Source organism: Mesoplodon mirus (genome assembly GCF_964341445.2).
Source record: "Mesoplodon mirus genome assembly, chromosome: 9".
Classification (NCBI taxonomy): Eukaryota; Metazoa; Chordata; class Mammalia; order Artiodactyla; family Ziphiidae; genus Mesoplodon; species Mesoplodon mirus.
The window spans coordinates 8873134-8898691 of NC_138985.1; the positions used below are offsets into that span (position 1 = coordinate 8873134).

At 45.7% G+C, this 25558-nt stretch overlaps 1 protein-coding gene across 14 annotated transcripts in view; it reads left to right on the plus strand.

Annotated features, from left to right (window-relative positions):
• COBL (cordon-bleu WH2 repeat protein) overlaps nt 1-25558 on the plus strand; it is a 257272-nt gene that overhangs the window by 90177 nt on the left and 141537 nt on the right. For 5 of the 14 annotated variants that reach the window (XM_082632720.1, XM_082632718.1, XM_082632731.1 and 2 more), the window contains exons 3-7: nt 6340-6550; nt 8392-8620; nt 10763-10807; nt 15763-15860; nt 20054-20128. In XM_082632720.1, coding sequence (XP_082488846.1) covers nt 6340-6550; nt 8392-8620; nt 10763-10807; nt 15763-15860; nt 20054-20128 — 658 coding nt within the window. The remainder of the gene's footprint in view (nt 1-6339; nt 6551-8391; nt 8621-10762; nt 10808-15762; nt 15861-20053; nt 20129-25558) is intronic. The other 9 variants (XM_082632722.1, XM_082632719.1, XM_082632721.1 and 6 more) reach the window with 4 other exon arrangements.

Sequence of the window (25558 nt, forward strand, 5' to 3'; positions counted from 1 at the left end):
TGGATTCAGAAACATAAGTTAAAGTCTCAGTATGTTCTTAGATGAGACATGGGAACGGGTGTTCTGGAACTTTCTTAAGGAAGATGCTCTGGTGCCCTTTTAGGAAGGGTGCTACCAGCACGGCTCAGGGCCACTGCAAGGAGACTGCTGGTCCCATCACTCTAACTGGGGGACAAGTAAAGAGAAGGTCTTTGAAGAGAAAATGCCCTTTGCCAAAAGGGAGCTTCATAAATGGCGTCAAGCAATCGAGATTTGGGTCCGTGTCATTCTGATGTGGTAAATTAACTCATGTCCAGTTGGCATGCAAGCCCAAGGGGCCCAGGACAGGAGAAGGCAAGCATTTCCTTCATAGGATAGAGGAAATCTCTCTCAATGTTCAGTCCTGCGATTCTGCCTCTGTGGGCTGTCAGACCCCATTTATGATAGCCAAGTTGACAGCCGTGCATGGATTTGCAGGTTCCCGGCCTTGTAAAACAGCACAGGACTCCCATGGCACAGGTATCGTCCTCCGAATCCCTTCTGGAGAGAGTTCACCTGTTCTCAGAGGAAGGGGAGGGGAGGGGTGAGCGAGCCCAACCTGGACTGTCCTCCGTCACCTGCCTGTCAAGGTGCTGGCCACGCTCCCCACAGAGGAAGCAGGTGTGTGGTTGGCTTGCAGCTTCAGCAAGGCCCTGTGGCCTGAACCCTGCTCCCTGTGAGCTCGTGGCTCCAGGGCCTGAAGGCAGCTGGTTCTTCTCCAGCACCAGCGTGTGACGGGGGTGAAGCTGGAAAGGGCAGTTTTAATGCCGGCGATGCCGCCAGAAGAGGACCTTTCTCCAGATAATAGGCTTGGTTTAACTTGGTTTACAGTTTCACTTAAAGGATACTGTTTTTTAAAAGACTTTATTCTTCAGGGCAGTTTTAAGTTCACCGCAAAATTGAGAGGAAAGCAGCAATATTTCCCATATACCCCCTGCCCCTATATACACCCAACCTGCCCCGTTATCCACATCCCCCGCCAGAGTGGTACCTCTGTTCTAATTGATGAACCTACACTGACACGTCATCATCACCCAAAGCCCATGGCTTACCTCAGGGTTCAGTCTCGGTGTTGTACGTCCTCTGGGTCTGGACAGATGTATGATGACATGTATCCACCATATAGTGTCATGAAGAGTATTCTCACTGCCTTAAAAATCCCTTATTTGTCATCGACAGCCTCCAGTTAGTAAGTTTCTTTATGAGAATCTTTCCTGTGAGGAAATAGCCTGGTTAAGGGGCAGACCATAGATTATCAGCTCCTTGCTTATCCTGTGAAAAGGTGCTGTTATGGTTTTGGATTTGGTGCTAAAGCCATTGTCCCGAGAGGCAGTCTCCTTTTGTGGGATCCTGAGAGACTAAAAAAATGAAAATGGTCATTTATTCATTGAGCAAAATACATATTGAACACTTAGCTTTCATGAGACACTGGGAGGAGGACATCCCAGCAAATAGAAGGAAATAAATAGCATTTGCAAAAGGACCAGTTTGTGCAAGAAGGCAGAAGTGCTGCTGGAACCCGGATTGAGAAGGGGAGATGCGCGGCCTGGACACGCGAGGGCTCGCCGGGTCCCAGCGTGTATCCTGGAAGGTATCCTACGGCTCCACTTGCGGCTAACAAGCCACAACAAGCTAACAAGACTGCACGTGCCACTGGGGATGCGAGGTTCCACCCCAGCGCTAGGCAAGTCAGAAGAAAGCTGGTGCATCTGAACGTTCATTTAACTTACACATGGCGAACAACAGTTCTACATTAAAGGTAGCGTGCAAATTTCACGTGCGTTTTAAAAATAAGCACTGGGCTTCCCTGGTGGCGCAGTGGTTGAGAGTCCGCCTGCCGATGCAGGGGACACGGGTTCGTGCCCCGGTCTGGGAGGATCCCATATGCCGCGGAGCGGCTGGGCCTGTGAGCCATGGCCGCTGAGCCTGCGTGTCCAGAGCCTGTGCTCCGCAAGGGGAGAGGCCACAGCAGTGAGAGGCCCGCGTGCCACAAAAAAAAAAAAAAAAAAAAAAAAACCAAATAAAAATAAGCACTGACAGGGAACTTTAAAGATATCCGGGCCGTGTCCCAGGTCCCCCAGGGGGCTGGTTGACTTACCTGCCAAGTGAGAAGCACATAGAAAAACCTGCTCCCGTAGGACCTGGACACAGGAGGCTCTAGATTCTCAAGTCAGATGACCTCCAAGATAGAGATCAAAGATGCTGAGGTTGGAGTTAAGAAAAACACAAGTTTCTGTGGTCAGAACCTAACCAGAAGGCACCGCTTTTTGGATGGCCCGTCCACACCAGTCCAGATAACCGCTCACGACATCCCATGCAGCCAGGAAAACTGTCAAGCTCCAGCCTCTGAAATCCCTCTCTTCAGGTCAAGGTGTTCCAACAGACGGGGCAGCCTGAACACAGACATTTACTCCCCACAGTCTGGAGGCTGGAAGCCCAAGGTCAAGGTGACGGCAGATGATTTCACGGTCACAGGCGGCCACTGTCCTGCTCTGTGCTCACACGACCTCCTCTTGGTGGGGTTGCAGGGAGAGCGAGCTCTCGGTGTCCCTTCTGAGGACACAAATCCGATCAGATTAGCGCCCACCCTTACGACCTCATTTAACCCTAATTGCGTCCTTAGAGGCCCCATGTCCAGATACAGTCACCCTGGGAGTTGGGGGATCAATGTGAAGGTGGGGGGAGATGATTTTGTCCATAGCGTCATTCATACGGGGGACCCCTGAGACCAGAGGGCGTGCTGGGGTCTTTAGCAATGATGGTGTAGTCAGTTTCTTTAATTCACCTGAGTCTTTCTTGACACTCTGAGAGTGTCTGATTGCCTAGTGTTCTTCTTTGTAAGACTGCAGAAACTTTATGGGGCAATCCCCTGAGGGTACTTAGGGCTTTAAACGAGTATATCTTGCTACTTTCTGAGAGCCGGATGGAGTCCAGCCACATCCAGGCAGAGATGCTCTGCCCTGAGCCAGGGAAAACGTCTCACCACATACAACCGCAAACAGCAAAGACAGGATCCAATTCACTCATTTATTCAGCAAACCCTTCTCACTCACCATGTGCCTGGCGCTGTGCTCAGTGACTTAGGGGTGACTTAAGACTCACTGGTGGATGGACGATCCTTTTGCCCTCACCGAGGAGGAAACCGGGGCAGAGAGGCAGGTCTGAGCAGTGGTGAGGGTGGTCCTAGGATGCCTCTGGAGTCCCTTCATTAAACCAGCTTCGGGGGGGAAAGATGCCTGACCCCTCATCAAAGGGCCAGCGGATCAGAGGCGGTGCTGGTCCTCCTGGGGGCAGGTGGGAGCCACAAAGGGGAGTCCGGCTCAGGAGGCCATGAGAGTGTGCAGGACTCCTTCAGTCTCCGGAAAGTCCTCTCCTGTGGCCCAGTGGCCCCGGGACCTGCTGAGGCCCTGTGGAGGGCACATAGGGGTGCCTGGCTAGAAGTTCTCATCCTCTGCTGGCTGAGGTCCGGTGAATCCAAACCCCTGCGGACCAGACAGCAGCTCGGTTCCTCCGTGACTGCCATCGGGTGCTGCCACTGTGCTGTGGTTTCCTCTTCCTTCTGGGTGACTTTTTCCAGTAGCATCCAAGACAGAACTGGCTGGCTGTTTTGGAGTTCGGTGACTTAAAATGCCAGCCAATAGCCACTTCCACGGTGCGATGAAAGTGGCAGGAAAGCCGGGCAACTCTCACCCCATTTTCTGAGGACACCGTCCAGAAAAGCTTGTGCTGGAAAGTAGTTCCCCCCAGATCATGCTTTAAATGGGCCTGGGGAGGAATCACTCGAGTGGGAGGCCCTGCAGGAAACGCGAGATGAGCTCATGCTTCTGGACCCAGGTCCTCACATTTGGCCTTGTGCTGTGTATCCAGCTTCTTAAGTGGGGCCCAGGTCAGTCTGCATTAGGATATAGTGTCTGTCACTCTCTGTAGCCACAGAGAGAGGCCTGCAGAACAGACAGCTCTCAAAGCCTGAGTTCTCCTCATGTCCTCAACCTCCTTGCTTTCCTGCAGAAACCCTCTGTCCTGGCTTGGGTTCCAGCCCCGGGAAGAGACGCTGTCCCCCTGGCAGAAGTGGTAATGGCCTCTGTGCCCTTTGAACAATTTAAGCACATACCAGGACGGGTATGGTGTTGAGTTTTATCATCATGGTCTTACAGTGGTTTGGTTCTGTTTGTGCTTCCCGCTTCCCCAAATAGTAAATTTGAGGAAATAGGCCTCCAGCATCATAGAATTTTCTGCTTGGGAATTCCTTCCCTTCCCCTACCCGCACCAAACATTTTGTTGAGAAACGCTTCCACCCTCAAGTGTTGAAAAACGTCACTGCAGCTTCATCATAAAGAGCTTTCGCTGGGCAGAGCAGAAGGGTGAGTTCAGCAGGGTGGGTACCGATCGGCCAGTCGTGGAGGAGATCCACTCGATCCACGGGGCAGAGGTCTGGGCGCCCGATTCTTTATCCGGACGGGAACCAAATATGACCTCACTCCTCGGCTGGTCCATGCGAGAGTAAGTCGCAGCTTCTGTTAATGGCAAGGAGACTTTATTCTCTGTGATGCAGGAAAACCCCTCCGGCCCCAGAGCTGGCCTGCTCCCTTGCAGAAGGTCAAATTTGATGTTGCAAACATGTTACCAGTGATTGAATTAGAAGAACAGAAGGTTACATCAGAAGCTTTGGCGCTCTTCGTGGTTTACATTCTAAGATTAATTCAAATCTTTGTTGGAGAATTCATCCTTTTTGGTTTACTTGGTGGCAGTAGGCTGTGGGTGGAGATAAGAGAGGGGAAGCGACAGTCAACATCTTAGGGGACCAGGGTCCCCACCCCAGTTCCACCCCCTCATGGGAACTGGGGGATAGCGGTCCCCACTCCCCAGGCTTGGTGAGGGTAAGTGGGAACAGTGTGACCTGCACAGAGTGGCTCTGGGCCATGGAGGAAACACAGTACGTGGTAACAAGTAATAGGTCGTTATTTGAGCATCGTTAGAAGTCTGTTTTCTGTGCTGAGGCTTTTCCATGGAGTTTCGTGTCTTGGAGTCTTCGGTGATGTTGCTGCCTGTTCTGATGCATTATGCTTGTCGTTGAAAGATGATTTTTCTCCCGGAGCCGAGGGAATCAGAGCTGACAGCGTCATTAGCCAGCACGCCCATCAGCATGGCCCATGTGAGGGTTAGCGCTGCCCTGTCCCCACCACGTGCCCTTTCAGAGTCCCCGGGAGCCAGGGGGGTGATGAGCCTCCTAAACGTCCCAGGTGATTTCAGGGTCCCCTGGTTAAGACATAGGCTGTTACCTAATTACTTCCTGGATATCACGTGGGAGGAAGTATTGTCATGGAGAGGGCTGGGAAGTGTTCTGTATCCACTAGAATATTATTGATATTTTTAACAAGTGAATGGGAAATAGGGTACTTTGCAGCTTTGCCTGTGGTTTCACAGTTCAGTGTCAGGGCCCCCGCAGCTCACAGCCCTCAAGGTGAGTGATGACCGAATGGTGGGCAGAAGCTGGCACCTGTGCCTTTACCGGTGCACCATGAGTCCCAGGTCTACACACCCCCGAGTGCCAGACACCTGGAAAGCATCACTATGACCTGAAATTATTGCCGTGCCAGTCCCTGATTAAGAAATAGATCACAGGAAAGGACCTACGCTTTTGTGAGGTGTTTATGCTCCACTGCTCAGGAAATGTGTAGGAAAAGAGAGGTCAGCTTGAAATACACAAACATTCTGCCAGGTGAATATAAATGATGGAAATGAGGTTATTTCATTCTTTGGGACAATCTGAATTGTTATTTGGCTCCCTTAGTAAATAATGATCTGTGATGAGAGGCATTATAAAAATTATTAAAGATTTTTAAATGTAGAGATTATAAAAATTCAAATAAGGTAAGTTTCTTCATTTTTTGTCTTTAAAAAGCATACTTTTAAGCTAAAAAGAAAGCTATTGTCCTCTTCAACTTAAAATTTCAGTGTTTAAGACACACTATATTTGTGCATAACTGAACATTTAATGCCTTATGCCCATATGTTAATATCATTTGTGCTGACCTTATAGGATTCAGGTCAACATATCCATGGGTTTAACTAGAAATGTAACTATTTTCCCAGCTATTCTGATTTTGATGCTGCTTTCAGTCGTGTTGTTTATTAGTATTGAAAGTGTTAAGATACCACTGTGCAGTCATGCTTGAGGAATTAACGAGAAGCTGTTTTCTTTCTTCGTTCGGAGGGCCAATTTGCTTATTCACCCACTGGTTCATTTGTCTTAACCCACTCAGCTAGCAGAAGGGAGAGTGCAAACATTCCCCATGACCGTGATTTGTTTCTCTCTTTCAGCCACGCGATGATGGACCTACTGGTTGAACTTTGCCTTCAGAACCACCTGAATCCGTCCAACCATGCCTTGGAGATCCGGTCTTCAGAAACTCAACAGCCTTTGAATTTTAAGCCAAATACTTTGGTTGGGACCCTGAATGCGCATACCGTATTTCTGAAAGAAAAGGTTCCTGAAGCGAAGGTTAAGGCTGGCCCCGCTAAGGTGCCTGAGGTCAGTAGCACGAGGGACCCTTTGTCAGATAAGGCCACATACAGTTCCCTGTGACCCAGGGTGCTGGAGGTACTGAGGAGGGGCCGGCGGAGCCTCTGCTCTATAAGTAACACACGCTGCGGGTGAGGTTTCCACTTGCGTGGTGGGCTAAGTTAGACCCTAAACTGAGTTTCCTTTAGGAGACCGAAGTTCGCGCATTGAATAATGTTTGTTGTGTAGCATTGCTCCTTTAGATACCAAAGAAGAGGAACCAGTCTAGAGCAGAACTATCCACCAGAACTTTCTGCAGAGATGGAAATGGTCTATAATTCTGCCCTCGGCAAGGTGACAGCCACTGATTACATGTAGCTGCTGAGCATGTGAAATGCAGCTCGTGTGATCGAAAAACAACTTTTCATTTCTTAATTTGCATTGAAATAATCACAGGTAGCCAATGTCTACCCTCTTGGACTAGTCCTAACGGTTCTAGCTGAGTTCTGGAGGCCTTCCTGTCCACGGCAGAGGTTGGAATCTGTAGACGATGTGAACATCTTCCTAGAGAGAGGAAACAGAAAGGGGGTCCCTTTTGAAACACTAATGTCAGAAAGACTCGTTGCAATTTGGATAATATCCTATGCATAGATTCCAGGCTTTTGAGTATTGATTAAAGGTAACTCCAGCTGCTTATTGTACTTTGTAATAAGGCTTTGTTGTGGATCTTTCCTCTCCAGTTGAAAGCAATGCTATTTCATTCTTTTAGATTATTGTAATACCTACTAAATTTCCCTATTTTTAAACATGGTAATTTGGCCAACGGGTCATGTCCTCTAGGTTTGGGTGGTTAATAACTTTTAATTGGTGCTGTCTATACTTTGAGTTTTTCCTAATTCTTCAATTAAAATCACTGTTTAAGGAAATAAACCCTTTTCATATTCTGTGGCTTTTCTTGCCGTCTTGAACCCCAGCTGCAAATCCCAGGGGCAGGTGAGCCCAAGTTTATATATGACTCCAGTTTAAGAAGCATGGAAAAGATCCATGGTTCCATTTTTCCTCCTAAAATTCATCAAACCCTGGCACTCAGACTGGAAAGGGGTGAGATAAATCTCAGTCCGTTTTTTTTATTCAATACACATTTACTGTGTCCACTCCCCAGGATCTTAGAGCAATGTGGGTGATCAGTAAAGACCAAACAGAAGTTGACTGCATGAAACTTCAGCCTATTACATTTTTGATGGGTTACTTTATCTGTAGACATGTATAATCAGCTTTAGTCAAATTGATTGTTTTTTTTTCTGATTATGATGTCTATTATTATATGCCTATTATATTTGTATGTCTAGTGTATGTTATATTTTTCTAGCTTAAAATACATATGTGTGTCGTGTATATATGTCGATATTCCTATAAATATATACTAGATATTAACATATTTATGAGGGTATTTTGGCTTCTTAAACAAAAATTTGATGTTTTGTTTTCTGAGGGTTTTTTTTTTTTCCTTTAAATTGGATTGCTCACAAGAGTTCCAAACCACTTCCCTTTAAAAAATGTATTCGTGCCTTGTGTTCAGGTCTGCTTAGAATCCCTGAAAGACAGTGTGTATATTAGATTCCAAATTGAGACCCCCCACTGCTGTCCATTTCCCCACGTTGGTAGCAGTTTGTTCACTAGCAAAAGAGATTGGAAGGTAAACTTATTTTTCCAGGCATTTGCTATTCCTATTAAGTGTGCCCTTTCCCCCACGACCCACTGAATTTTGAAAGAAAGACCCGGTCCACACAAAATCGTGCCCCGCTCCATTCTATTATAAACACAGCTGTGGGAAGGTGCGCTCACGGAATTCTGCCTGCCGTGTTTTCCAGAAGACGGTGCGCCTGGTGGTGAACTACCTGCGCACGCAGAAGGCGGTGGTGCGCGTGAGCCCCGAGGTTCCCCTGCAGAGCATCCTCCCCGTCATCTGCGCCAAGTGCGACGTCAGCCCGGAGCACGTGGTGCTCCTCAGGGACAATGTGGCCGGCGAGGAGCTGGAGCTCTCCAAGTCCCTGAACGAGCTGGGGATAAAGGAGCTCTACGCCTGGGACAACAAGAGAGGTGAGGCCACCCGGGGTCTCGGACGCGGCGCCGCGGGCTCTCCGCGCATGCGTCGTAGCGCAGAGCGATGGGGACGGGCGTTTGCAGGCGTCTCCAATTTTGTCCAAAGCAGAACGGGAGTGGGTGGGAAATACAATACGTGGATTGTAGTTATACCTCTTCCCCCCAGTCGTGAGCAGGCTCGTTACCCCGTGTCTCCTGTGAGCGTCCATGAGACACGTAAAAAGGGGAAAGGTGAGAATACTGGAGCTTCTGCTCAAAAAAGAACTTCTCAGAAGCCACGTGTGAACCGTATTCTCCTGGATTTCCTTCTCAGTTGCCATTAAATACTCCCAAGTCTCAAACGTTGCTCCTAATCGAAACCAGTGGCAAAATGCAGCTCTTCCCTAAACCTGCCCAAATGCAGTTCAGCCCCTGAGACAACACATGAGGCTTCCTCTCCATCCTTCTCCTCCCGTGAAGGTGGTACCAGCCTGAGATCCCAGTGAGTAAGAGGCTCTGGCTTGAGTGACACCTTGAGGCCAACGTTGGTACAAAGACTGTTGTGTAAGCAGATTTCCCTGATTGACACAGGGGCTGACTGTATTTGAACAACAGTGAGACGAAAAAAAAAAAAAAAAAAAAAAAATATATATATATATATATATATATAGTTTATATTCCTTGACTTTAGAATTATTAAAATGGACTTCACAAGAGTGTCTATTTTAATGAGCTCACTTGATATCCGTTGGCTTTTATTTAACAAATATTGACCAAGTTGGGCTTTTAAAATACACACGTATTCAAGTGTTCGTGTTTTTCTACAGTTTAAAAAAATTTTTCCCAATTAAAAAAATCTATATTTTCTTATTACCAAACTGTAATGGTCATAGTGGAACCTCCCCTTCCCCCAGATCTCCTCCTGAAGGTTCTGGACCCTGGGTCTCATTTGACATTCAAGAAAGGGTTTTAGCTCAATCATGTATAAGAACATAGACTATTTATTCCTTCAAAAAAAAGTGTACTGGCATTTGAGAGTAATGCATCTCGTGTTTTATCCAGTATGTTTTTAAAACACAGAGAAGATGATTCTCAGCACCTGCTGCACGGGCCTGGATGTTGCCGGTGTGTCTGTCTTGTTATATCAGCCCTATTTAAATCTGGTTTCTGGGAATCTTTGGAAACAGAGCTTTCATTTGGCAAGACAGAAAAAGAGAGGGAAAGACAGGACAAGAAAAACTGCCCCACATTTAAGCCTGTGAAAGGAAAAGCCTTCTGCAAACAAGTATTTCTGTTATGTGCTAATCACTCGGAAAATCCTGAAAGGTAGCTGTAGAATCTAATACCTGGGAAAAGCGTATGAAACCAGGCTCTGCATTAAGGAGTGGGCCCCGCAAGCCCATGTGTGGTCTTCTGGGCACACGGGTGAGGCGGAGAGAGCGGAAACTGCCCGAAGTCTGGAGCTCCCTCTTCTGATCCCCGCGCAGGGCAGGACACGCTGTTGCACGCGGAGAAATAGCTGTCCCCCAGCCCCTGAGTCCTCCTCTGCACTGCCTCGGGCACCCTCCTGGGGACCCTCGCCCTGGGACCCCGGCAGCCTCCCCAGACAAATAAAGGAGCATCACCTGTCATGGCGAGGATGTGCCCTGCCTGTGGCCAACACCCTTTCTGTCTGGACCATAATGTGCCACGTGGGCTGTGAACTATTTGATTATCGTCCTTGCCAAATGCCTCCATCCCATCCTACTGACAGTCAGACATTTGAGTAGAGAAGAGACCATTTCTGTCCGTGAGAAGCTCTCTTCTTTGCCCCTCTGGGGTTGCGCCCCCTCCCAGCTGGCAGCTGCTTGGGGAAGGCTAAAGGCCAGGGGCAGGAGATGTGTTGTAGGCAGAGGCCCGCCCTGTTCTGGAATTCCTGGCGGCAGCCGCTTGAGAAAGCAGAAGGCTTTGCTGCCACCTGCTTCCAGGATGGAGCTTAGCAGCCAGACAGCTGCGGGATTCTAGGGGATCCAGGCCAGGGACGCAGGCCTGCTTTGCACTTGGCCTTCTCCTGCGGGGCACAGCAGCCTCAGCCCAGGCTGACACAGGGGCCAAGGCCTCGTCAGGTGCTGCCGTGGGTCAGGAAGCCTGTCTTCACTCTCTGTTGCCTGCCTTTTCCAGTTCTTCTGACCAAAACACAGTCGGAGCCTTCCCTGAGCTGCCGAGGTACAGTGAGCGCAGCTCTACCCCGCCAGCTGCACTTGCATGGCTCTGGGCTAGGATGATGCACGGGGCGACCCGAGGGGATGCAGGACGGCAGCTCTGGGGGCATCTGGCCAGGCTGAACTGAGGTTGTGGCTTGGTTTCTCCACTCCCTGGTTGACTAAGAGAAGAACGTCCCTTGGGCGAGGGTTCGTTGTGTGGTTCTGATGGGAGCAGTGAGGGAGCTGTTTGTAGAAAACGGCCCTTTATGAACACAGAACTTCAGGGCAGAGCAGAAGTGGTCCATGCAGGAGAGGCCCCGTGCCCTTCTCACCTGTGCCTACCTGCCCTCAGGGTCCATCCTGCCTGCTGCAGAACCTGGGGCAGTGTGGATTGTGAAATCTGACCTTTTCTGTCATAGACAAGTAGGCAAATGACTGGTCCAAATTTTGCATTCATTTCTTATAAATTATATATATATGTATGTATTATGTATAATGCATAATACATACATACGCATGCACATATGTACATAGGCGTGTATGCACACACATATGTATTGGGACTTATATAAATCTTTTGGACTACACACACACTCCAAGAGGGTCATTAAAATCCCAATGAGTGTTTGGATTTTATAGAAATTTCTGTCCATGTTTGGTAAAGTGTTTAACATTAGACTTTGTTTCTAGAAAGAAAAATAATGCAGAAAACCTGGGCTTTGTTCTGGAGCCACATTCCAGGTGTCATGTCTGACAGTGGTCTCCCTTCATATTCCTCCGTCATACAGGGCAGATGGATGCTACAAAGAGAGGGACTCTCTTTTAAGAAGCACCATAGACACTTCTCCAAAGAAGACATACGGATGGCCAACAGGCACATGAAAAGATGCTCAGTCTCACTAATTAGTAGAGAAATGCCAATCAGAACTATGATGCGGTATCACCTGACACCAGTCAGAATGGTCATCATTAAAAAGTCTGCAAGTAACAACAAATGCTAGAGAGGATGTGGAGAAAAAGGAACCCTCTTACGCTCTCGGTGGGATTGGTGCAGCCACTATGGAGAACAGTATGGGGGGGTCCCTTAAAAAGCTATAAATAGAATTACCATAGGATCCAGCAATCCCACTCCTAGGCATAAATCTGGAGAAAACTCTAATTTGAGAAGATACATGCACCCCTATGTTCATAGCGGCACTATTTGCAACAGCCAAGACATAGAAGCAACCTAAGTGTCCACTGACAGACGAATGGGTAAAGATGAGGTACACATATACAAAGGAATATTACTCAGCCATGAAAAGGAATGAAATAATGCCATTTGTAGCAACATGGATGGACCTAGAGATGATCATACTAAGTGAAGTAAGTCAAAGACAAATACCATGTGATATATCACTTATAAGTGGAATCTAAAAACAAAAAAATGATACAGATGAACTTATTTACAAAACAGAAACAGACTCACAGACATAGGAAACAAACTCAAGGTTACCAAAGGGGATAAATTAGGAGTTTGGGACTAACAGATACACATACTACTATATATAAAATAGATGACCTGCTGTATAGCACAGGGAGCTATACTCAAACTCTTGTAATAACCTATAATGGAAAAGAACCTGAAAAAGGATATCTCACTCTATCTATATATCTGTATCTATCAGTCTAGCTAGCTAACTGAAACTAACACAACGTTTTAAATCAGCTATACTTCAATTTAAAAAAGAAGCACCACGAATAGACAGTTGGTTTGAGCAGAAAACTCATATATACGAAGGCTTGATCAGTTCTGAGTGATCTGATTTGGGGATATTGTAAGGCTGAGGGCAGCGGGGAAGGTGAATCAGAGCTATTTTGACTGTTCTTTTACGACCCCCATGATGGGGGTGGTCACTTATAAATGTGCACATTTCCCTGCGATGCAGACCCAGTTTCCCCTCTTGCACTTACAAGCTTGGTGACCCTGATCTGGCCCCCGACGGCTTGCTCCATTTCTGCATCCGGAAAAGTGGATGTTTTCAGTGAGCCAGTCCTCCAGGGCCCCTGCAGCATCCTGCATCCGTCCACACCCCTCAGCTCATCCGTATCACCTTCCAAATCACTTTGAAACTTCCAGACAGATGAGACACAACCTCCCCTGCGTTTTTATTCATATCTAAGTCTTAGTAAACGAGAGTAAATTGAAACAAAATAAACTCCACACTCAAATTGCCATCCACTTAGAGCCACGGCGTCTAGGTCTTAACTGGAGTGTTTTCTCCAGGCCTGGCTGCGAACCAGGCGGGGCACCTTGGGGGTCTTGGCTGCTGGGAACACTGTCAGGAAAACCAAGTGCTCTTGCTCCGCCCTGCGGCCCATCCTTCCGCAGTGCCTGCCAGTCGCAAACCTCACAGGAGGCCCCATCAGTCCAGAATCTCCGAGCCTCACCTTTGAGATTAGACCGTCTGGTGGGGGCCCAGCTCAGAGCCGGGCAGCTGTGGGCTGTGGCCTCTTGGCCCCCTTGGGGCAGCTCTGTGCCCCGAGCCCGAGCCTCAGCCCTGGGGCTGGTGACCAGCCACTCCCCCTGTCCAGGAAGAGAAATGAGAGGCTGAATTTCTGATCCAGTCTCACCGTTGTGTGGCTGGCACAACAGCCTGTGTGCCAGTGATGTGTTCTCTCTCCCTCATCTCTCAGGCACTGTCATATCCTGCACTTTCTACATCTGTGTCACATAGCAGTCAATTCTAGAAACATCAGAGGTACAAACATACATGTTGGTGCATACTGTTGTCCACATATAGCTTTACTCTGCAGTACAGGATATTTTGCTACAGGCTCTGGGCCTAACAGAGGGTTTTGGCGCAATTAACTGTGAACCCTACGTTCACGTGTGTTTCCGGGGGGATGCATGCCTCACCACTGAAGCCGGTCCCCTCGCTGGTTTGGATGTCATGTGATGTGGGGACCGCTGACAGGCCCGGCTGGAGCTGCCTGCATGAAGCTGAGAGGCCTGGTTCCTGGGACTAAAACCAGAGCCTTTGCCACTAACAGAATGCAGGGATTCGGGGGCTTGGTTTTTGCTTCATTGGGAGGACAGTATTTTTTTTTTTTTTTTTTTTGACAGTTTTGCTTTATTTATTTATTTATTTATGGCTGTGTTGGGTCTTCGTTTCTGTGCGAGGGCTTTCTCTAGTTGTGACGAGCGGGGGCCACTCTTCATCGCGGTGCGCGGGCCTCTCACTGTCGCGGCCTGTCTTGTTGCGGAGCACAGGCTCCGGACGCGCAGGCTCAGCGGCCATGGCTCACGGGCCCAGCCGCTCCGCGGCATGTGGGATCTTCCCGGACCGGGGCACGAACCCACGTCCCCTGCATCGGCAGGCGGACTCTCAACCACTGCGCCACCAGGGAAGCCCGGGAGGACAGTATTATGTTAATGCATGTCACAAAGGCTCCGACCTCCACGTCTGCCTTCTCGAGTTGGAATATGAAATTCTTGGTTAGCAGCTCACCGATATTTACCTGGTTTGGGTTGGCATCTTGGTGGCAGAGTTTGTAAAATCCAGTCCACGGTTTTCCACCAGTGGTTTGGCGGTCCAGCAGTCGGCAGCGGTGTGGGGAAATTAATTTTTCAGTCCCTCAGCAGCACCTAAACATCTTTTCCTCTGGCCGTATCCGTGTGCCTTGGAAGAGAAGAATGGGATGAGTGGATGACAAAGGCCTGGAGTGGCCCTCGGAGTGTCATCCTCAATCTGCAGATGGGGAAACTGAGGCCCAGGACGCCCACACGACGGCGTCCTTAAGCTCTACTCTGTTGGCTGTCAAGTGTGGTCCCCACAGCTTAAGCATCCCAGGGTGGGGGGCTGCTTGTTGAGCGGGGAGTGCTGGGCCCCATCCCCAGAGTCTCCCATATGAGCATCTGTTGTGGCCCAAGGTCCCAGGGATGCTGCTGCTGCCAGTTCTGCCTTGCCCTGGAGACCGTGGCCCTTGGCTGTGTCGTCACCAGCCTGACTGGCCTGGGCTTTGGTGCCCCATCTGGAACTCCAGAGCATCCATTCTAGCTCGAAAATCCCACTGAAAAAAAAAACCCCAGGAAATGGAGAAGATTGAGGATTTAGAAGTCAAGAATTAAAAAAAAAACAATAGAAGAAAAAACAGGTCCCCTAGAGAATGTAATGAAAAAGGAAAACATCCTGTTTGAGGTAGAGGAAGAAAAATCTGGGGACATGGGTCATGGAGCAGCTGACGTGGTTATTTCAGATGTCCCCTGGGTAAACCATCGCTGTTACTCCACGTTCTGGAAATGAGTGGGCTCCTCAAGCCGGGAAGCTGTTGATGTAGTTTATTTAGTTTGCATTTTTACCGCCACCCTCATAATTCTTAAAGCAGATGTGTAGCACAGATGTCGCAGTCCTGAGAGCTGTGCTGTCCGGTCTGATGGTCACAAACCAGGCATGGCCGTCAGGCACGAGGCATGTGGCCAGTGCAAGCTGAGATGTGCCGTGATGTGCACACTGCATTTTGAAGGCTTAGTAGCAAAACGAATGTAAAACACCTCATTAATAATTTTATATGGATTATGGGATGGAATACTAATATTTTAGATCTATTGGGTTAAATAAAACATTATTAAAATTAATTTCACCTGGTTCTTTTTGGTGCAGCTGTTGGAAAATGCAAAATTAGGTATACAGTCCCTTTGTTTTTTGTTGCACAATACTGCCCTAGAACTTCTGGATTTATTCGGGGGTTTTTTGTTTTGTTTTGCTTTGTTTTTACAATACTAAAGATTATAAGAACCTTTAGAGATTTCATAAACCCAGCTGGAGGCTTTGGGAGGCTCAGAACGCTTTGAGAGAAATAGTTGATGGTTTTGATCTCTTGTGAGAGCTAAAGTTTAAGACTAGAGTAAAAAAATCATTTATTGATATTTTTAAAGTGCTTAATCTAATGTTTCATATGCTGAAAAATAACTTAGTACTTTTTTTTTCCCCCCAGAAACCTTTAGAAAATCATCACTTGGCAACGGTGAGACAGATAAAGAGAAGAAAAAAATTCTGGGATTTTTCAAAGTTAATAAAAGAAGCGATAGTAAGGTAATTGATTCAGTATCAAATATCAATCAAATTGACATATGATTCTGCATTCTGTACAGATAGTTTCTTGAGACGTTTGTCCTCGGCCTCTCTTGGAATTTGTCTAAATACACGTAGGAGTCCTCACTCCTTCAGGGAGTAGGGTGCGTGTCGTGTCAGTATGCAAAAATGCCTCTCATATCCCACACTTGGTTCCTAAAACAGTGGTCTTGGGTGTTGATGTTTAATTCACCAGCAGAACACGAAGCCATGCACCCTCTCTGCTGGTACCTGCACAGTCCTGGAAGGAGGTTGAAGCTCAGTAAACAACCTCTGGATGGATGGATAAGTGAATGCATGGTACGGTTAAGTTTATATAAATACCCAATATCCCGACAAATGAACCAAATCTTCAGAACTTGTACAACCTGGTGCAGCCTCAAGGAGCTGCCCAGGGGCCGCTTTGTGGAGAAGAACATCAGTTGTTGAGTGGGTCCATTTGCCAGTAAATTTTAGATGTTCCCTGCTTCTCCCCATATGATTTGCGAACATGCTGAATAAGTTAATTTTATTGATCTGGTTGGTCTTAGTTAATAAATCCTCAAACCGTAATTTGGGTACAGTGTTATAGAGTCATAGTACCGAGAATAAAAATGAACACATTTAAAATCATCTTTGAAATTCTCAAGCTATCCATGCCTTCTACCTACCAAGAAAGGAAAATGCTTGTGGTCCCTATTGTGTTGGTTTAAAAAGGTTTATTTTGCTGGGTCAAGTATTTTCTCTTAACTAGTAGACGGCACTAAAAAAGACAGAACCACTGTGGGGAACGTTAGTCTTTAATCCACCAGCTGGGTTTGGAAGCATCCGCCATCCACGGAGCGGTAGAAGAGGCGTGAGTAGGGTGGACGCACGTTGGTCCAGAGCCCTCTCTACCCATCACATGGCCCTTGCATCTGTGCACCAGCCTGCACGTGTCCTGACCTTCCGGAGCCCATGGGGTCAGAATTACCATCCACCCCATGTTCCTGATGAGGACACTGGGGCCCAAAGAAATAAACCTGCTCAGGGTCCTGGGGTTAGATCCTGGGTCAGCTTGCGGTTCGGAGGCGAGAGGTCAGTGAGCAGGCTGGGTGGAAGCTGGCAGCCCAGAGGGAAGTCACCACCTGAACTAGTGAGGGGTCCCTGTCCTCAGGAGTTTCTGCCAAACTCCAGTGCATTGCTCTTGACTGCCTGATGCTTTGACCGTGGATTCTTGATTCTCTGTCTTATTACTGATTGTGTGTGTTTCCCCCTGCTTCCATGTGTCCTTTGAAAATCTCTGCTCCGTGTGTGTCTCTACTTAAGATCTTCTGTGCCCTCACCCCACCATCCTGTCACCCTTGAAATTACAGATTCAGTTTCACATTTGAATTTCCCTTCACTCTGTTAATGTTGGGTTTCTGGTTCCTGTCATCTTTTTAAAAATATTTTATTGAAGTATAGTTGATTTACAGTGTTGTATTAATTTCTGCTGTACAGCAAAGTGACTCAGTTATATATACATATATTCTGTTTCATATTCTTTTCCATTATGGTTTATCACAGGATATTGAATATAGTTCCCTGTGCTGTATAGTAGGACCTTGTTATTTATCCATCCTACATAATATAGTTTGCATCTGCTAATCCCAAACTCCCACTGCATCCCTCCCCCACCCCTTGGCAACCACAAGTCTGTTCTCTATGTCTGTGAGTCTGTTTCTGTTTCATAGATAGGTTGGTTTGTATCATACTTTAGATGCCACATATAAGCGATATCATATGATATTTGTCTTTGTCTGACTTACTTCACTTAGTATGACAATCTCTAGGTACATCCATGTTGCTGCAAATGGCATGATTTCCTTCTTTTTTATGGCTGGGTAATATGGTTCCTGACATCTGAGGTCAGTTTGCTGGGACTGCAGGTACCGCGGGCCTCTTTGGTTCTCACAGTTCTAATTCACAGAAAATCTACCCTTTCCTCACACCAAGATCTCAGGAGTCCTTCTTCTTGTATCTTCCTGCTTTTGAGACATGAAACTGCCAGCGAAGTCAGTAGAAAATCTAGAAATGCCTTTGTTTTAAGCAGAATAAGAGCCGAATGCATGTGATGGTTTGGTAGCATTCTCCATGAGAGACTGAAACACCTGTGAAAATGCCACAGATGGCGAGGAAGCCTGGTCTGTGGGTCCCAGGGGCTCTCCCTCTGCCGTACCCCATCTTTCTTTGGTCTTAGACTGGCTAGAACTGTTTTTCCTTTCTCATACACCTCATCTTTCCCTCTCATTTATTTTATTTTATTTTGTGCTCAACTGCCCTTATACAGTTGTAACCTTACTGCATTATTTGTTGTTTTGCGCATTAACTTTTTCCTTCCTTGTTTCTCTCTGTTTTTATTGTTTGAGATGCTGTGCTAAATGCACCCTCCTTTAATCTTCTATAAACCCGGTGAGAGAGGCATTGTCAACCCCATTTTACAGGTGAAGAAGCCCAGGCTGCACACTCTGAGCAAATCCCAGGGCTAGTGTTGCCAGAATTCGGACCCGCCTGTCTTTCCAGAGCCGTGGCTCTCACCGTCCACACTGTACACTGCCTGGCAAGCCTGGGTCTCAGGTTTTCTTCATTAATAGCAGGAGGGTTTGGAGTAAATTATTTTTTATTTTTAAAAATTTTATAAATTTATTTATTTGTTTTTGGCTGCGTTGGGTCTTTGTTGCCGCGTGCAGGCTTTCTCCAGTTGCGGTGAGCGGGGGCTACTCTTCGTTGTGGTGCGCGGGCTTCTCACTGTGGTGGCTTCTCTTGTTGCGGAGCACGGGCTCTAGGTGCGCGGGCTTCAGTAGTTGTGACACGCAGACTCAGTAGTTGTGGCTCGTGGGCTTCGTTGCTCCATGGCATGTGGGATCATCCCAGACCAGGGCTCGAACCCATGTCCCCTGCATTGGCAGGTGGATTCCTTCCCTGGCAGGCCACCAGGGAAGTCCTGAGTAAATCATTTTTTAAATGTTTTCTAAAATCCTATGATGCCAGATAGTCTACACATGTCTGAGAGAAAAATACTAAGAATGGAGACATTTAAGTTAAAGTGAGTCTTTATTATCTACTTAAAGGATAAAAACATGCATATGTGTGTGTAAAATCTCAATAGAGAATATGCTTAAAAAGATATCAATTTGGCTGAAGTCAATGAGGGAAAATATCTTTCCTTGTTCTAAAACTTTGGTATTTTAATGTTCTTTCAATGTGATAACTTTGTTTCATTTTGACATTATTTATTCTCCTAACCAAGTAGTTCTGAAAATACCTTAGAATCACCTTAAGATCTAGCGTAACAATTGGGTTCTTGGGTCACATCCCCAAAGATCCTCATTTGGGAGGGCAGGGTGTGGCCCAGAGCTGTGTTTTCCAGGGCACCTGGTGGTCCTCTGTCTGGAGGTCACCACCCCATCAAGGGAAACCTTCTTTTTTTCTTTTTTTTTTTTTACGCTGGCCTCTCACTGCCGTGGCCTCTCCTGTTGCGGAGCACAGGCTCTGGATGCGCAGGCTCAGCGGCCATGGCTCACGGGCCCAGCCGGTCCGCGGCATGTGGGATCCTCCCGGACCGGGGCACGAACCCGTGTCCCCTGCATCGGCAGGCGGACTCTCAACCACTGCGCCACCAGGGAAGCCCAAGGGAAACCTTCTTTTAAACAATGAAGTGAGCTGTCACTCTTGTTCACCTTTTATGGACACGGAGTGAGGTGTTTGGTGAGTTATTTTGATGTGTGTCCAATCAATCAGCAATGCAGCGGTGAACTGAATTTAAAACGTAGAAATCCTCAAAACCTACTGAATTCATTGGTTTTCGGAGCTAATTGATCAGCTCAGACCCACTGCTGTTTTCATATTGCATCTCTTCTAAGCAAAAGAGATGCTCTGGGGAAAAAGACAAAATGAAAACTCACACTCCGTGAGTCATGAATTTCAAAATTGTGGTTGTCAGATCTGTGAGCACTGCTTAGGGGCTATTTGAGAACAGCTTTCAGGTTCCTAAGCTGAAGAATCGTGGCCGTGGGTTACAGCTGTTTATGCAGATGCTGCTGCCCTGAGGGACGGCCAGGCTGGCCTGGTTTGCTTTAATAATTGCTAAGGACAACTGTTCTGTGTGATACTGCTCTGACCTGAAGATGACGGGGGTCCTGCTTCTGTTCCAGGCAGAGCAACTCAGGCAGCCAGGGGTGGACAGCGATGAGGATGCCTCCAAGTCCACACTGGGAAGGGGCTCGAACGTGAGTACTAACACTGCAGGGGCTTCGTGCTAACCTCGTGGGGCTTCTGGCAGCTTTGCACCACCTTCCGGGAAATGAAATTTAGATTAGTTTAGTTGTTTTTTGTTTTGTGGGTTTTTAAAAACTAGATAGTTGCACAAAGCGTCATGTGGCTTCTTTTTTAGTTGCCTGTGGTACATTCAGAAGATGAGGGATATGTTACTTTCTGAATGTGTTAGTTTCCAGTTCTCCAGCCCCAGCTGGCGTGATCGGGAGGGCCCTTCATTAGAGTAACTGAGTTACACCGTCTGAAACCACTTCCCTGAATTCTCAGGAGCAGGTGATGGTTTTGGAGCCACACAGCCTGTTTCCTAAATTCTGCAGCCATGCGTTGAAAGAATTTTTAAAAACTTTCTGTGCCCTCTCATTTCAAGGTTGGCATACAAAAAGCTTCTTCATAATTTTAAATACTTGAAAGAAAATATTTCATAGCATCTTATAAATATTGACATTTTAAATGTATCTAATAAAGTTGATACGATCACTTTAAAAATCACATAGATACATAGACAAATCACATAGACAAACTCTTCTGTAACAATAAAACATTTTGCATTCTTCTTCTTTTTTCTTGATTTCACATTTCCATACTGGTCCCATGTAAAATTATATTCTATTCAATGTATATTTTGTTTTTAAAAGTCTGTTTTAAATAGTTGAAATGAAACGTGATACAAAACAAGAATGAAATGAAATGTGATACGAAACAAGAATGTCTATCTAAATTAGATTTTTAAATTTCATGTGATCATAAAACTGTAGGTAGGAAAATACTCTTCTAGATTGAGTTCTTATTACAATTGCAAATAAATAAAAACAATATAAATATATTACAACTGCTGATATATAATTGTTAAGCGTGAAAAGGAAATATTTCTTGAAAAGATATCTTTTAATAAGATGAAAGGTAATTTTTAAATTTACTCCATATACCCATTAATGAACATAATTTATGGATAAAACCAGAAAAGCTTCAACATTAATCGTGTGACTCTTTCTGTTTCTATTGGTTTAAACCCTGAGGAAATATTTTACATAAATAAGTACAAGAGGATGAAAAAGGTTACTGCTATAACAGTGCCTTTCAATTCTTTGAAGTCCTTCTGGTCAATCACATAGTGATCTATTATCAAATATTATTTTGATTGATCTTTTATCTGTACCTGACTAGGTTCTCGTTTAATTGGTCAATAGCCAAGATTTGGAAGCCATTTGACTTGCCAGGGGGGTTGTTACTCAATCACACTACAGTTATTGACTTCTGGGAGGTATAAGAAAAACACGTTATCAAGATTTCTCAGATAGTAATTACACTCATTACTCAGAGACACCTTCTCTTTTTTTAAAATAATGTTTGAAGACATCTCTCCCAAAGGAACAAATACGGTAGAAATCAAATAATATATGTTGTGAAAAAACTTTTTTATTCATAAAGTATTATATACATATAAAGAAGTATTATCATTAAGTGTGATATGGTTTCTGAAATTGTATAAATTGTTTCTAGATACTTAAAGTAAATCAAAATGAGCAATTTGACATCATACTCTTCTTTTCATTCATGTTATATTCTTCAGAAGTCTCAAGTTAGCATTACATGTGTCCCGGCTACTGATTTTACTAACATGTTTATCTGAGCTAAGGGATAGCAAAGCTGACCATTTTTAAAAATTGAGATATAATCAGCATACAACATTGTATTAGTTTTAGGCATACAACATAATGATTTGATGTATGTATATACTGCAAAAGGATTACCACAATTAAGTTTAGTTAACATCCATCCACTGAAAAAAAAATTGTGTGTGCTGATGGATGTCACAGGCACTTTCTAAACCTAATATATCATCAGTAAGTTTTGAGGAAAATGACATTGTCAGTTTTCACTCAGGAAATTGACATATTGTCAGTTTTCACTCACTTTTGCCCAAATAGTGTTTTTTAGTGAATGTTAAAAATCTCATCCCAAACTTTAAGTCTATTTTTGTCAGGATCTTAGGTTTATAGATTTAGCCCATTCAATTTATGGAGAATGTCTGCCATATACATTAATTAGCAAGATGGGCCCTTATTGTCCAATCAAAAAGCCAAATCACATTTACTTTTGGTTAAAAAAAAAAAGTCAAATCATATTTTTAATTTGAGTAAGTGTGTTAATATGTATCCTTCTGACAATTATCAATCTCAGTTCTGAATCTAAAGGTAGCTAACTATAGATTCTCAGTTTCTCATCCATCACTTTAAAAACATAGGAGTTTAAGGCCCTGGACTTGACGCTGTTTTCCCTTTTGATTCCCATATTTTAATGCTCTTTGAAAATCAGCTCTCAACTTTCCTGACAACCAAATCTTGCTGGTTTCCAATAAGAAGGATTTAACTCGTGGTGGGAACTCAGGCCGGGCTGGAGCCTGGGGTGACCGCAGCTCGTCCATAGAAACGCATGCGACCAGTATTCTCATCTGAACCCAAATTAACCTGAGTACAGTTACATGATGAGAAGGTCTCTTCTTCAGCTGTATAATCTTAAGCAAGTCTTTCCTTACCATAACCACATCAGCAATGCTGCTTCTTTGCTATAAAACAGACTTAAATCCACTGAGAATGCTTTAAAATGTCCGTGGACTCAATTAGTCTGTAAGGCTTATCTTTTGTTAGCCTCAATTTTGGCCACAGATTGTTGGAAACTGTCTTCTAATATCTCACACACTCTGCCAGCAAACTTTGTGTCTGAGTAGTGGATCTGTTCAACTACCCTGAAGGGCTTGACCCCTCACGCCTCTTTGGTTATTGCCACATGCCAGGAGTTATTACTTTTGCTACATCAATGGATGGTAGCATAAGTTTTGCAGTGGGCATTGCTAATTTGTGTGAGATTTCTTTTCTTACTAATGCAGCCTAAGAACACATTCATGACATGATAGATAGATAGATAGATAGATAAACCTAGGCCAAAAGTTCATAGGAAATATCCAAAGCATTTATGAGGAAAATCATAAAATTGTACAAATTCACACAAAAGTAGAGTTGTGCAAATGGAAAGACGGGCCATATTCTTAGATAGGAAGACTCCGCATCATTATGTCATCAGGTTTGTTGTAGAGCTAAGTGAACTGATTACACAGAGCTCTTTAAGGGAAGCAGGAAGAACCTTGAATACAGATATGAAGTGGGGTCTCTAGGAGGTTTGTTTGTTATTTTCATTTTGTAAAATCACGTGTGACTTTTACTAGAAATCAAAGTCAATGAAGGAATCTGCAATGTGGTGGATTAACTATTCACCTGGAAATAAGAGTTCACTGGGTTTGAAGGCTTCGGGCAGGATGGCACTTAATAAAATAACGCTGTGGCCAAAGAGGACGATGCCCGCAGCTGCCACTACCTGCCTGCCTGTGCCAGGCCCGTGCTTAGTTAGACTACCTCCTTTCATCCTCCCCACTTCACTGTAAAGTAGGTGCAGCCTTCCTTACACAGACGCAGAAATTCCCAGCTTCCGGAGGCCAAGTGGCTGGTCACATCCATTGATGTCTGCTTACGTTTCTCAGTGTTTTATGTTCATGTTTATATTTCTTCATGTCTGTGATGTCTTACCTATGTTTGAGATTATGCTTTCTTTTATCAAGCAAGTTGGTGATGTAACGTTTCTTAAGAGTGCTGCTCCTGTTTTTATAAATTTCCCCAAGCCCTTGACTCCTAGCTGAGTGCAGGCATCTGCCCTTGGGGTGTAGAGCTGAGCTTTTATTCCCAGGCAGCAGAGGGGGCCTCTCTGTCTCCCCTTTCTTCATCTGTATGACAGGCATAACGCCATCTGCCCTGCAGCATCCTTGTAAGGATTAGCAATTATAGAGCTCGGCTAATACCTTTAGGAAGCATTCTGAAATGGTGAGTAAACTGGATCAGAGCTTCAGTAGAAACTTTCCAGATAGTATTGTTATTTTTCCTTGAGAAAGTGCGACTAGTTTCTTATATTTGTAACCGGAAGAGTCGGAAGAGAATAGATCTGCATTTAAAAAACAATTATCCTAAGGTATGTAGGTAGCCAAAGTAGTCAGATCTTTCCTGGAAAGATTAATTTTATGTAAACTAACGTTTAGTCTATTCCAAGATACATTTTCATTTTCTTAATCAAAGGACCCTTGAATCAGAGTGAATATACTCACCTCACGAATAATCTCAAGCAATTTTCCTGGAATTTGGCATTTTCCGGGAAACCGTCCCTTCTCTGTGCATGCGTGGCATCCTACAGATCTGGACCCTGAGACACATGGAGGGAACGTGGTCAGGGTCCACTGGATGTGATTAGCGGTGAGGTGGGAATGGTCCTCAGGCCTCAGTCTCCATCCCCTGCTCTTTTCCTAAGTCACATAGACAGCAGCATGAACTCTGCACCTTGATGGAACAAGACACCTGAGCTCGTTTGTAATCCAGCGCACAGAAATGCCACACGCGCAGAAAACCGTAGCATCTGGTAAGGTGGTCAGTAATGCTCTGGTGTAGGAAGAGGAGAACCCGAGTTCTTAATCTGCTTCTGTTATTAACTCTGGGATTTTGGGCAAATTGTAAAATGAACTGTAGTGACTGACCTTTTATAGGCCCATGGCCTTCATTTAAATGCTATAAATTTGACCAACCTAAAAATGTATCAGTGTGCGCCGTACCAGATACCACTGTGTTGCTTATTACCATTGTTCTAAAATATTTTGGTGAATGATTTTTAAAAAAGCATTGCCTCAATTAAAAAAAATCATCTGGGGCCATGTTTCCCCTGTTCAGGCGCTTATGGAAGGTTTCCATCATCCTAGGAGTTGCTCACCATGTTCTGAAGTGATTCTTGATCCAAAGCCTGAATAAGCTTTTGGGGTCCAGGTTGAAATGTCCCCGCAGAGTCATCCGGCCTGGATGGAGGCGGCTGCTGTATTGAAGTCCTGCCCTTAGGAGCCCAAGAAGTTGAGAGGGATGCCCATCAGTAACATGACACTTTCAGAAAAAGTTATTAAAAACTAAGTTGTAGGGCTTCCCTGGTGGCACAGTGGTTGAGAGTCCGCCTGCCGAGGCAGGGGACGCGGGTTCGTGCCCCGGTCCGGGAAGATCCCACGTGCCGCGGAGCGGCTGGGCCCGTGAGCCATGGCCGCTGAGCCTGCGCGTCCGGAGCCTGTGCTCCGCAACAGGAGAGGCCACAACAGTGAGAGGCCTGCGTACCGCAAAACAAACAAACAAAGAAACAAACAAAAAACAACTAAGTTGTAAAGCAAGTTCCATAATTTAGTGCCCTGAGTCCCATGCTCATCAGAGATCCTGTATTTCTCCCCAGCTTGCACGGGGCCTGTTAAGAATCCCGTCCCAAGCGGATGATAAAGAGCTGGCCACCCCCAAGTGCGTGTCGAGCCAGATCCG